The following is a 13,037-nucleotide window of genomic DNA, read 5'->3' as shown; positions in this document are numbered from 1 at the left end:
TAGGAAAAAAAAAAACAAAAAAAAAAAAAAGACATGGCGAAAGGTGGGAGTTTGACTGTGACTGCTCAAGCTCTCTCCGACTTTCTGGCCCGGCAGATCTACTTCGTACTTAGAAGGCAAGCCCAGCCCAACCAGCCAGCCAGAATGCTCAACGTCACCGAAATTCGAAAAAGGCAAGCACGAAACACCAGTCAACAAATTGGAAGGCGAAAGTCAGGGCAGTTCTTCCCAATTTCTCCCCCACCATAAACAGGTAGGAGCACTCGAACAGGAAAAATGGCCCCAATCCACAAAACAAGGAGCTACTGAGGGCTTATCTGGGCCAAGATATAGTAAAAAGGGTAAGAATTGAAAAAGTACTTCGTACTGGAAAGCTAAGAGGGGGTTCAATGGGGAGGGTGAATGTAGAAAGGCAGATTTGATGAGGGCTAGAAGTCTGGGGAACGGGCTTTCGGCGTGATGCGGTCTTGGAGAGAGCGACTTGCAACGCGAGGTCCCCATCACGCCTGCTTCAGGTATTCTTAGAACAAGTTCTATTCAAGTTCCAAACCTGCAATCGAGCAGAAGCGCATCGTGACCTGACACTCTGTTCGCTGCACCTAGAGTTGAGAGTAGCGTACCAAGAAAAGGACACATGGACCATTAAACAAGATCCGGTTGAACATCGTCCCCAAACTTTCAAGGGATGAGAGGCGTGGAGGGGAAGGGGGTTCCCTGGTTTATTGTTGCCCAACCAGGCTAGCCATTGCCCTAAAACCTGCAGGCTAAGAAGGCGCACTGGAAATTTCAATATTCAATGGTGACGGTTGTCAAGAGGATAACGACTGCATGTACGTCTGGAAGTATATGTATTTTGGGTACAAAGGTAGAGTCCGAAGTAGTGCAGAGTATTGTGCCTTGTGAGAAGAATTGTGTGGAAGGGGCGGGGGTAGTATGTGGTGGAGTGTACTCAACGGAACTCAACGGAGGTGAGATTTGATGTCGTTGTAAGAAAGGCGGTGGAACGTCGAGAAAGAAACGGCACCTCGCTCGGATTATCTCACGGCCCCGTTTGTACCGGTCTTGGCCGGGACCCTTGAACTGGGGCCCTGAGAGGCCCCTGCTTTTTCCTATCCCCGGCTCGTTCGCCGACCTTGATTTTGTTTCCCAAGTCTTTTCCCCACCGGCTTTTTCGGCAAGGAAAAAACACGAAAAAAGGCATTGGAATCGAGGAAATAATATATCCAGGCGATCGCGGAACAGAGTGCAAGCAACCACCCCAAAGAAAGAGTTTGTTCTTGGTCAGGCAGAGATGCAGGTAATCGGGCTCTTTTTTTGTCTCTTATGTGAGGATGTGTTGTCAAACCAGCAATTTCTCTTCGGACTGGTTCTCCAGTCCGCCAATTGACGTTGCCAACCTATTTTTGACGTACCCCGCCATCAACGTCCTGGGGCATGGGAGACCGTCCAACCATCCGTCGTGTTGCGAGATCAAAAACTACGAAGTCGGACCTCGTGCTTCTGAGGATCCCCTCCGTAAACGACCTCCAGCGCGACTTCTGGAAATTTCACGACTAACCATTCACCAGCCTTAGTGGCATTTTCCCGCATTTCCATTGGGTGAAAATGCTGATCAGAGAGGAAAGAGCAGGAGCATCCATCCCTCCAACAAGGACAAGCTGCCTGGTACCCTGGGTACGTACGCGAGTACACTACTCCTGCGTTCTGCAGCTTCCTCCGTTCATGCAGCCTCCACTTAGTCCTCCGTGCCTGCCTGTAGCCAGGCATGTGTAGCATGGATCCTGCCTACCGCTTTCTTGCTCTTGACACAACCTTGCTGGCGAGGGCGACTTCGGCTCATTTGCCTACACTCGACCTAGACCCTCCGTTTAAAACTGGTCCAGCTAGGCTGTGTGGCAAGAGCAGGAGGCAGGCAGAACCCAGGTGCCTGGATTCTCATCAATAGTTCGGTTCTTCTTTGTAGCCCTCATTGGCCCAAATTCTCGCAATTTCCAACCTATCTAGTGCCAGATGGGCTCTCGATCGAGAGGATGCAGGAGTACGAGGGATTGCCGTACCCCAGGAATCTCGGCCTTTCTCATTGCAGCTTGCATTGGTCTTTCCAAGCTTACCGTTTTTGTTGTTTCAGAGTGTCGATGCTATCGGCGATCTCTTGCTCCGATAAACATATTGACAGTGTCCATGGATCAAGATTTAAAGTGCCTTTAAAGAAAATGGTAGCGGGGCAGGGCCATTTCCTCGTTGGCGGGTAGGAGTGAGTTCGAGGTGACACGGGTAGATGCGCTCTCTGGCTGTTCATGCCTACATTAAGTTTTGATTCTCCTTCTCCGCGACATGTCCGTTCTGTCTGTGAGGGAGTGAAGTGTGGGAGCCGACGTGGACAGATGCCTCTAACCGATCCGAAGAACCTTAAGAGTTGTATCATCTTGACCATATGACAGTCGCCGGGTCCCTGCGGAGCAGATCTATGCCGGCAGTAGTCGGCAAAGGCAAAAAGTTTTCCCCCCTTTCGGTTTGCCACAATGGCTCTGCGAGCCAATCTCCGGGGAGCGTGTGATGAGAGGGAGGTTACTTAGGAGATGATCCCCCGGCAAGAGTGATCAGTTATACCAGTCAAGGAGTGGTCGAGGTCGTCACCAGGATTTTCTTTTTGGCCACATTCTCAAGGGCCGTTCAGAAGGCGGCTTCGGTGTAAACTTCAAATGTTGCGTTCAGAAAGCAGTCTCTAGGCACCTGCGAACCCACCGTAACACGACCTGGTATGTATGATGTACATGGACGGTGGCGCACCCCCATTCGTCGGAGCTGGTTTATGACCGGGCGAAAAACGGTGCGACAGAGCTGTGCTTGGGGGGCAGGGCAGCCTTGTCTATATGCAACTCTATCTGCGGTTATCCAACTTCCCCACGTGTCTTAAGCTTGAAGTGTGTCGGAGAGCGCAACTCCGCGCTATGAGCTAGCTGTCGTTTCCCGGTTCTCCCTGCATTGTCTGAGTTCTCCGAGTCCTGAACGTTGGAACATGGCGGAGCGGAAGCGAGCATTGAGGATAACGACCCCTTGAGAATTTGAGTGAAGCTTTCCTAGAAGTAGATATCTTGGGGAGTTGCAGATGGCGAACCTCGAGCCAGGCGGAGCTTTATATCCTCGAAGGGCCATGCGAGAATAAAATGCCATTCATAAGACCAAGGTTATCTGTCGGAATGGTAAGAACATAATCGTGGGCCTCAAGAGAGAGATTGACCACTCAGTAAGCTCAATCCATGCCGACCAGCCTACATTCGGCGAGCTCCGCGACCCATAGCCACGATGATCCTAGCGTGTTGTGTGCGTTTGTGGAAGTGTGTGTGTGTGTTGTGTGGATGTATGTGTCAAAGGTGTGTGTGTGGAGTTGCCACGAAAACGGTGCATGTCTTGGATTGATGAGCCAACGAGCCAACGAAACCCCCTTTCTTGAGCGGGAAACGCAGCTCTGGGCACAGCGAGAGAGCGCAAGGTGGCAGAGAACAACTCACCAATGCCTATGGAAGGGATGGGGACGATGCCGGGAGGGATTAGGCGGGTCCAATGACGGCAGGACACATTTGATTCCATCGTGGTATACAGATAGATTTCATGTCCACCCGACACCGACAGTGAGTGGATATGTATGTATATCAAAAAAAAAGAAGAAAGGGGGGAAAAAAGTGTAATTTGATCTAATGTAATGTAGGTTGCAGAAATGTACGACCCTTGAGATGCAGGGAATATAGCGTACGCTTGTCGAGGGCTAATCCGTAAGAAGAGAATTATAAGCCGCGCCATGGACCGGACTGTTTGTTAATATCTATCTTTACTTACTTTTTTTTCCGTCTTTTTCTATCTTTTTCTTTCACCGCGAAGCTGGATATACAGACCCCCCACCTTTACCCCCTGTGAAATATTCTACTTCGTGGTTTGTTTGCTTTTGGTGGTGGGTGTAGGACGTTACATGAATCGCATCGTGGCTTCATTCCGGCCTAGGTTCGCCTGTAAGCGTGGGCTTCGCCAGTTGCTTGTTCCCCCGCTTTCCGCACGAGAAAGCTAAAAAAAGTTGGTGCGCGGACTCGAGAGAGCACATGATCGCAAACGGGTTGGGGGACAAGTTGACGTTCCAATGGCCGGGCGGTATCAGCTACTTGACGGTCAGGGAGCTGGGAGTTGGCGATGTTCTGTTTAAACACCAATTGTATTCATTCCGTGGCTGATATGTAATTCTGAAGAAAACCTCCGACGTCGTACAAACATGATTTTTGCATGAAGTTCTGCCTCACCAATGAATTCAGCCTGGCCGAGTATCTTCCTTGTGGTCTGCCTCAAGTATTCACCGTTTCCGGTTGTCTTGTTCTCCTCTTGTCAAAGTGTATTCGTAGTCGATTAGATGAGTGACATCATCGCCGATCCCCTGAGAAGGCGGGACTTTCACCCCTCCAGGCAGTCGCAAATATTACAAGCATTGAAGTATTATTCCCCCCACCCTAGGAAGTATATCCTTCCGTTGAAGCCAATGCATGGACGGGGGGGATCTATGAGGGATGGTAAGTATAGATTGAGATGTTTATCTTATTCTGTCCGATATTACCTCAAAGATGAGGTGGCACTCGAAGGAACCCTGTTTTTTTCTGTACTCTGTACGACGGGGTCAGATATCCAAGCCAGCCAGGAACGCTATGGAGCATCATCCGCAGTTACGAAGTATCAGTGCAGTCTGCAGTCCCAATGATGCCAAGTTCGATAGCATCCTCCTGGACATATATCCCTCCCCTTAGCTGCACCATTAATGCATCAATTGATCGAAATCCGTTCGGCTCCAGGTCTCCAGGTCTCCAGGTTCCACAAAATCCTGCACGACATCGCAGACAACCTCTTCCAAGCCTGGACCAGCTTCCTCCTCCCAACATTACGCCTCTCAAAGCCCTCATGAGTTCCATATCCGGGCTTCCGAGGCCTTGCTCAGGACCAAGGCCGATCCGATCCCAATTATGTATGTCAATTGCCTCCTCAACACAGAGAACATTAATGTTCTGTCCAACTCACCAGAGCCATTGCGGCAACACCCGATCTACTACCGTCTTCAACCCCCCTTCTGGTAAACACACACAACCGAACCGAATCAGAACCGACAGCAAGACAACATCATCACGACAATCCTGACCAAGAGAAAAAAAAACCAAGTCCATCCTAGTCTAATTAGAGCGCTAGCGCAAAGCACTACATGCACCCAATTTACATAGTGCAGATGATCACGGGCTTCATTAGGTCTGGACCGTAGTGTAATGGATATACTTCGTAGGTTCACTTCGGAAGTGGGTAATTTCATTACCTTTCTTCAGCCCCTCCCATGGAATGGACGAAGGGGGAAGACATTGTGGGGAAGGATCTCATAAGACTCCAGCTTCAAATACGCCATACTCAGCTTTCATGCAAATCATGTCTATTGTGATGAAAAAAAATAGCTCAAGGTGCAAGTTATCTACGTGTGTTGTGTGTGTCTGCAATGCCCAGTTTCCGCCATAAAGCTTTTTCTTAATGTTACAAGTGTAAAAATGAGAGAGAGAGCGAGAGTGGAAGAAACAAAAGAAAAATAAATCGAATCCCCAGATTAATTACCGCCCTTCATTCCCACTACCCGGACGTCCCATCATATCTTCATCCCATGAAACGTATTCGGCTTTTTTCCCTGAACTTCTCGGTCGGATGGGGTGAGAGTGGCGTTCCCTCGAAATGAGAGCTTGGCTGAAAGAACACTGAAGTCTTTGCACCTTTGCCCTGTCCGTAAGTGGTCGTCTCCCCTAACCAAAGACCGTCTAGTTAAGATGACGCCGCAAGCATTCCCTCTCCAAAAGTAAAAGAACCAGAATGACAGGTAAGAAGAAACAGGACAGAGTTGAGAGATGGTCAGTCCAGATGTGGGGCGATATCAGATGTAAATTCAGAAGAAAACAACATCTTGATTACCGAACCCAAATTACCGAATCTAACCCCCCAAGGGTTGCCCCTAAAAAATGTCCCCACCAAATCTAACCAAAAACCTTGAGGAAACCCCAAATACCGATGCCGCTGAGTACTGGAATGGTGAGATTGTCGTCCCAGCCAAACAGGTCTATAACTTCGCTGCCAGCGGCGACGAATCCCGACCAGATAGACATGACGGCGAGGGCGAGGTTACCCGAGATGCTCGCCTGGGCCTCGGACAAGCCCAGGGTGTTGGACAAGATGCTGGGGAGTCGAAGGATGTTCGTAAACATGAAGGGATACGTCTCGTCACCAGGGAAAGGTCCCGTCTTGGGCGCCAGCCAGCCCCAGAAATACCAAGACGTAGCGACGCCGACGAGGAAGGCGGCGAAGGATCCGGCGAGGGACTTTCCGCGGCGGATCCTAGGCGTGTAGCGACCGAAGAGTCGGCCGAAGGTGCTGGCGGCGGTATCGCACCAGCTGAGGAGCAGGACGCCCATGATGCCGACGTCCTTGGGGAAGAAGTAGAGGACGATCCAGGCGCCGAGGAGGTAGAAGATGACGCCGTTCCATCCAGAGTATTCGCTCTCCCTCATGAGGGCGCCGAGAACCATGACGTATATGCGGTTGAACGACGGGAAGTTGAATCTAAGATAGTCGACCGTAGCAATGGGTATTAAAGCCGCTAGGAGCCAGGGCGCGACGGCGCCGGTCTGCGTGCCGCCGATGTAGAGCCAAAGCGTAAAGAAGCCGATCGACACGTGCAGGGCCTTGCGGGGCACCTCGTGCTTGTGAACGAACGTGCGCCAATGTCGGTGTATCGGGATGAGGCCGAGAGGGCTGGGGCTACGGCTGAAATCCCTCCAACTCCAGCCTAGCGGGGTGGCGGGCGCCGGCGGCGCGAGGTGGCCGTTCACCTCGGTAGTAGCGGTAGTAGTAGGAGTAGTAGTCTTGCCGTTGGCGACGATCGGTTCGGATGGTTTGACGACGTCGGGGCGCTTAGTGGATGAGGAGCTCGACTTTCGACGAGACGAGGTCAGGCGCCGGATACGCGCCGTTTCCATGGGAGAGCGGCTCCTCGTCCGGGATCTCCGGGTTTGCGGAGCGTCGTCATCTTCGTCTGTAATTTCCTCGAGGGGTCGAGGAGTAGCAGCTCGCCTCGCAGCGGAGCGCGTAACGGGAGGGAAATAGGAGGATGATTCCGATTCGGAGGGGGTCGGACTCGGCGAGATGACGCGAGGCGTCGCAGGCACGGCAGACCGTCTTCTCAGCGACATGTTCAGTTCCAAAGGCGGAAGCGCCGGACAGCAGAGGGTGCCGACGAAAGAGCGTTGGAGGGAGAGTAGCGGTAGCGACCAAGGCGTTGTGGAGCGGAGATGGGTATCTTTCCTCGAGGAACGAGTGGGCGATGGGACCAAGTAATGGAACAAAGAGTGGAAGTAGCCGCGACCGTTGGCGGCGTGGCTCGGACTCGGATTTGAGGTGACAGGGTCGGATTCGGCGTCGCTTGTAGTAGGATCCACGGTGACTAGAGAGGATGGGGCAGCAGAGTCCGACTCTGCCGCATGATGCTGCTGATAATTATTCGGTGTGGAGTGGGAGGGAGATGAGGGTGTGCCTGTGCCTCGGAGTAGGACTGTATAGAAGTAGTATAGTTTGCTGAGAGATTCCGTCACTGGGTCTGCTGCTGCTGGAGGGTGCAGGTGCGCGGGTTTGTCGGGCCCGTCACGAGAGTGGCAGGGCAAGTGTGAGGACATGCCAGACCGGGGAGTCTACGCATTTATTAGGGAAAGAGAGAGTATATTGACTTTTATAATTTAGGTCGATGAACGGGGTCCCATCGGAGGCCGTTGGAAAGGACGGGATTTTGGGTCGGGCAGCAGAAATTTTCCGTCCTTGTTTTTTTGGTGGTTCTTCCTTCCCTCATGCTCTCCTGCCGTTTCTGCTTTTTTTTCCCTCCAGCTCGCCTGCCCACTTACTTCGTGGTGTACTTGGCGCTAATTTTGGCCGCTAAAACCGCCACGGCTACTTCTATTTTTTTCTAGAGAACCCTCTTGGTACATTAATAGCATAGCCTCCGCGGATGGTATCAAATGTACATATTATGTACCTTTCTTGACCGCAATTAGGTCTCGTGTCATCATTAGCTGTTTCTTTCCAGAACCATCGTTCCGTCATTACCACTTTATTCGCATCAACGCAAGATGTTGACGGTGTGTTAAAATCGTGTGTTTTCTGCGGAGTTCGTCTTCTTCAATCTCGAAAACCCCAATTCCGGAAGGACTGGAAGACTGCTGGATATTGAAACCCTTTTTCTGGGGCATCTGCAATGTTGTCAGTGACTGCGGTGTCAATTGAACCTAATAAAAGACATGTGACTGTCAATCAACATGCACGGACCACTCTTCTTATCAGAACCTTATCGGCCTTGGATCCACTTTATTTTTTCTGGCAGCGACTTGGATTCGATTTTGCAACTTTTTTTTGGTGGGGGATCATTTTTTGGTGAATGCATTGTGGAAAAGTTGCACCTGGAGGAATCTTCATGGAACCATTCTGCATGCCCATATAGAAGGGCACTCTTTCCTTGTGTCAGGAGGGTCGAGATTACTTTACAATTATACCATCCTTCGACTGAGGACGCACAATGAGCAAGCAAAAGTCTGGCATTGACCCTCGGTCCTGGGATGCCGTCAACATCCCAGACTGGATGAAGTCCTATGCCTCGAGCATGGGCTACAGGAAGATGACGGCTGTGCAAGCCAGTTGTCTTCCTCAGTTCCTGGAACGCGGAGCCGACGTTGTCGTTGAGGTATGATACATCCATATTGGAGACCCCGTTGAGGTGTCACATCTTATACAACGCGACGACACATGCTAACGAAGCAATGTTATCCAGGCTGTTACTGGAAGCGGAAAGACTCTTGCCTTCCTCATGCCCACCGTGAAAAAGGTCCTCGGTATCGAAGACCTCAAACGACACCACGTAGCCGCCATCGTCGTGAGCCCCACCCGAGAGCTCGCTACCCAGATCCATTCCGTCCTCCTCTCCATGCTCGAGTTCCACGAACCCTCAGCCCAGCTTCTTCCCTATCTCCAGGAAGAAGAAAAGCGACCCGATGCGGCGAGCCCCGTAGTGGTGCCACAGCTACTCGTGGGCGGAACGACGACGCCGGCGCAAGATCTTGCCTTCTTCATGAGGCATTCTCCGAACCTGCTCGTTGCTACGCCCGGTCGACTCGTCGAGCTTCTGGCGTCTCCCTACGTCCATTGTAAGGGAGCCGCCGGCTTCGAAGTTCTGATCCTCGATGAGGCCGACCGCCTCTTGGACCTCGGTTTCAAGCAAGACTTACAAAGAATCCTTGGTCACCTCCCGAAGCAGCGCCGGACCGGTCTCTTCAGCGCCTCCGTGTCCGATGCCGTGAGCGAGATTATTAGGGTGGGACTTAGGAACCCTGTGAAAATTACAGTCAGGGTAAAGAGCCTGAAGGACGGCGGTGTCATCGAGGACAGAAAGGTGCCGGCGAGTCTCCAGATGTCATACCTCACGGGGCCCGCCAGCCACAAGCTCCCGCTCCTCTGCCAACTCCTCGAGAAGCTCCAGCAGCGACCGCAGCGGAGCATGATATTCTTGTCGACATGCGCCGCGGTCGACTACTTCCAGCACGTACTCCCCATGCTTCTGCCGGAAGGGTTTTCCCTCCTCTGCCTCCACGGCAAGCACCCGGCTAAGGTCAGAGAAAAGAACTTTAACCGCTTCCTTACCTGCGTGTCGCCCACGATTCTCCTCACCACCGACCTCGCCTCTCGCGGTCTCGACTTTCCCTCCGTCGATCTCGTCGTCCAGATCGACCCTCCGTCAGACACAAAAGCTTTCATCCACCGATGTGGGCGCGCAGGAAGGGCCGGTCGCAAAGGATTGGCCGTGGTGATGCTCCACGAAGGCCGTGAAGAGGAATACGTCACCCTGCTCGGGGTGAGGCAAACGCCGATTTCCCCTCTTCAGAAGCCCGCCGTCAAGGTTTCCGCAAACGATGCGGCCTCTGCGTCCGAGCGGATACGCCAGCTCCTCCGCGCCGACCGCGCCCTGCACGACAAGGCGCAAAAGGCCTTCGTCTCCTGGGTCCGCAGCTACGCCAATCACCAGGCCGCATCCATATTCCGGCTCGCGGATCTAGACTGGGCCGATCTCGGCAACGCCTGGGGTCTCCTCCGGCTACCTAAGATGCCCGAGGTCAAGAAGTGGGAAGGCGATCGGACGCTGGGCCAGGAAGTGGACTGGGACACGTACGCGTACAAAGACAAGGCACGAGAGCAGCAGCGCAAAGAAGCGCTAGAGGCCGAGAAAGCGGCCAGGGCGAACGGCGAGGTGCCGGATTCGTCCAAGTATTCTAAGAAGAGGAAGAAGAAGAATGAGGCGTGGAGCGGCAAGCAGGAGAAGGATGATGTGCGGTCGGCGAGGAGGGAGAAGAGGAGGAAGAGGAAGGAGGCTGAGACGGATGCGAAGATGACTGAGGAGGAGAAGGTGAAGAAGATGGAGTTGAATGAGTTGATTGAGGAGGTGAGGAGGCGGAATATGGCGGTGAAGGAGGTTAAGGTGAAGAAGGGTGCGGAGGCGGAGGAGGAATTTGCTGGGTTTGATGACTGAGTGGCGATTTAGAAACGTTGGAGTATCTCGAAATTCTTCAAGCAAAAGATATCCAGTATATTCATTCCATTTTCCTTTGACAAACATAAACTGTCGGCGAGAAAAGAGGACGTGCCGAGCCGAGACTGCCGAAGAAAAGAGAGTGTGTAGTGTACTCCCGAAAACAAACTCCAGAGAAAGGAAAACATCAAATCATCAATACACCGATCATCACCGATCCATCCTCCTATCCCATCCCTCCCCCTTCATACCCTCTCTTCTCTTCCCCCCTCTTAAACAAATCCCACAAAAGGACTCCCAACAACCCTCCTCCCATCCGGCGCAAACCTCACCCCCTCCCCCTTCAAAAGCCCAACCTTCTCCTCCAACGTAATCCCCAACCTCCCACCCCCCTCCTTCTCACTCTTAACCCACTGGCCCTTGAACCCGCCCAACGTACCCCCCGTAGCGACGACCCTATGGCAGGGGACTTCGGGGGCGAAAGGGTTCCTGCGCATGGCGTTGCCGATGGCGCGGGGCGAGGAGCCAAGATGCGCTGCGAGGGCGCCGTAGGTCGTGAATTGGCCGCGGGGCACTTGGCAGAGGGTTGAGTAGACGCGTTTTTCGAAGGGGGAGCGGGTGGAGTTTGCGATGCGGGTGAGTTGTTGTTGGGTTGCTGGGGAGGGGGTGAATTTGGTGGGTTTGGGGGTTGATGTTGTGAATTTGGTGATTTTGGAGGTGTGTGTGGTTGGTCGTTTTGGTCTCGAGACCTTGGTTTGGGTCTTGGTGGCTGCCATTGTCTGGGTGAGGTGTTGGTCGCGGACTGGGCAAGACAAGTTGATTTTGATGTTATTTTTTGTTGAGGATTAAATGGAGATGGTTTGAAGCTGGACGGAGAGTCTAGATATGTGAGATTGGGGGATTAAACATGAGAAGAAGTATTGCATGAACTGGGGATGTCATTGATAGGGCGCGAAGTGACGCGCCAAATTTCGCCCCCACTTGTTAAGCATCACCAAATCCAGGCGCGATATCATGTGACCCAGCCACCGCATCACTTGCATCAAACATTGAGGACGCCACCCAGGCAGCATTCGAGACAAGAAAAGACATCCCGATGTCCTAGAATTAGAGATCTATTATATTCCAGCCCAGTAGAATACAAAAGCTCTTCATGAAACAAAAACCCTCGTAAACAGCCGTAGAACCATCCTAATCCCCCGTATCCACTTCCAAATCCAACTGCACCCCATTGCTAACCCCATAATCCTCCAACGACAACTGATCCTTAAACGGCCTTTCCCCCTGCCTCTTGAGCAGGATCTCATGCGGTTCCCTACCCACCCGCGCCGCCACCAAAATCTTGAAATTCTTAATCGAATCCGACGCGAAGCACGGGATCGCCGCCTTCGTACCCAGCCGATCGTTGACGTGCACCACGATCATCGGCTCCCCACCGGACGTCGCGGTGGTGCTGGGCCTGGGCTTCTTCTCGCGCTTTTCCGACGAGTCTTTAGCGCGGGCGTCGCGGTCGTTTCGGCGCGGTGAGCGGGAGCGAGGGCGGTGGTTTCGTCGGGGGCCGTCGTCGCGGGAGTCGGAGCCTTCGCTTCGCTTTTCTTTAAACTTAAAACCTCCTGCGCGAGGTGGTCGGCGTTCCCTATCCGCTCCTCCTCTCTCGCGTCCCCGGTCTCGGTTATCCTCCCGCTCTCTGTTGCTGTCCCTGTCCCTATCTCTGTCCCAATCCCTCCGACCGTCCCTGTCCCGATCGCGATCACGACCGCCCCATCCTCGATCCCTCTCCCTCCCCCTGTCCCGATCCCAACCCCGACCACCATCTCTCCCCCATCTCCCACCCTCGCGATCCCAATCTCTCCTATCGCGGTATTGCCTATCCCCATCTCGGTCCCTCGCGTCCCTCCTCTCTTCACCATCGCGGCGCCGCTCCTTATCGTCGTCTCGCTCGGGTTTCGGTCCGCGGGGGGATCTGCTCCTCGAATCTCTCCTAGGCGGCGGAGAAGCCTCTCTTTCCTTGGGTGTATCGTCCATTTTTTTCAATCTCCCTCAACGGGACTTTGGGGTTTTAGAGAGGTGGTTGTGTGATGTGTCGCTGATTTTATTTGGTAACGGAGGTGCTCTTCGCTGAAAATAAATAGAGGAGAAGAGGATTGTAATTGAGTTCTCGTCGAATACGGAGAATAATACCGAGATAGATGCGCGACGGTGTGGAACGGGATGGAGGTGATTGAGTGGCGAGGATTGGGGCAATTGAAAACTTGAAGTTGAAGGATGGTTGCTGAAGCTTGAAACCTGGGGAAGGAGCACTTTTGACCTGCGCCACCCACCCCGAGTTTTAGGTGGGGCTCTTCGGTGAGCCTCACCGAACCACGAACAGCTATGTACAAGTTTCCAAGGAGCAAATAATTGTCATGTCTACATGACA

The 13,037-nt window shown here is 52.8% G+C and overlaps 1 protein-coding gene and 3 pseudogenes across 1 annotated transcript; 1 reads left to right on the top strand and 3 right to left on the bottom strand.

The window, feature by feature from the left end:
- Positions 1–6,035: 6,035 nt before the first annotated feature.
- SAPIO_CDS0967 lies at positions 6,036–7,727 on the bottom strand (annotated as a pseudogene; the record flags this gene model as incomplete).
- Positions 7,728–8,617: 890 nt separating this feature from the next.
- Positions 8,618–10,618, top strand: SAPIO_CDS0966 (ATP-dependent rRNA helicase SPB4; the record flags this gene model as incomplete). The annotated part of the gene is made up of 2 exons (XM_016783636.1): positions 8,618–8,782; positions 8,870–10,618. The coding sequence occupies 2 exons, from the start codon at positions 8,618–8,620 to the stop codon at positions 10,616–10,618; spliced, it is 1,914 nt and encodes a 637-aa protein (XP_016645910.1).
- A 272-nt stretch (positions 10,619–10,890) lies between these two features.
- SAPIO_CDS0965 lies at positions 10,891–11,394 on the bottom strand (annotated as a pseudogene; the record flags this gene model as incomplete).
- A 415-nt stretch (positions 11,395–11,809) lies between these two features.
- SAPIO_CDS0964 lies at positions 11,810–12,643 on the bottom strand (annotated as a pseudogene; the record flags this gene model as incomplete).
- Between the last annotated feature and the right edge of the window lie 394 nt (positions 12,644–13,037).

The sequence above is a fragment of the Scedosporium apiospermum genome (assembly GCF_000732125.1).
Source record: "Scedosporium apiospermum strain IHEM 14462 chromosome Unknown SEQ_SAPIO_0044, whole genome shotgun sequence".
NCBI classification, from domain to species: Eukaryota; Fungi; Ascomycota; class Sordariomycetes; order Microascales; family Microascaceae; genus Scedosporium; species Scedosporium apiospermum.
The sequence above is the reverse complement of the archived record's forward strand: the minus strand, read 5'-3'. Positions and strand labels throughout refer to the sequence as shown.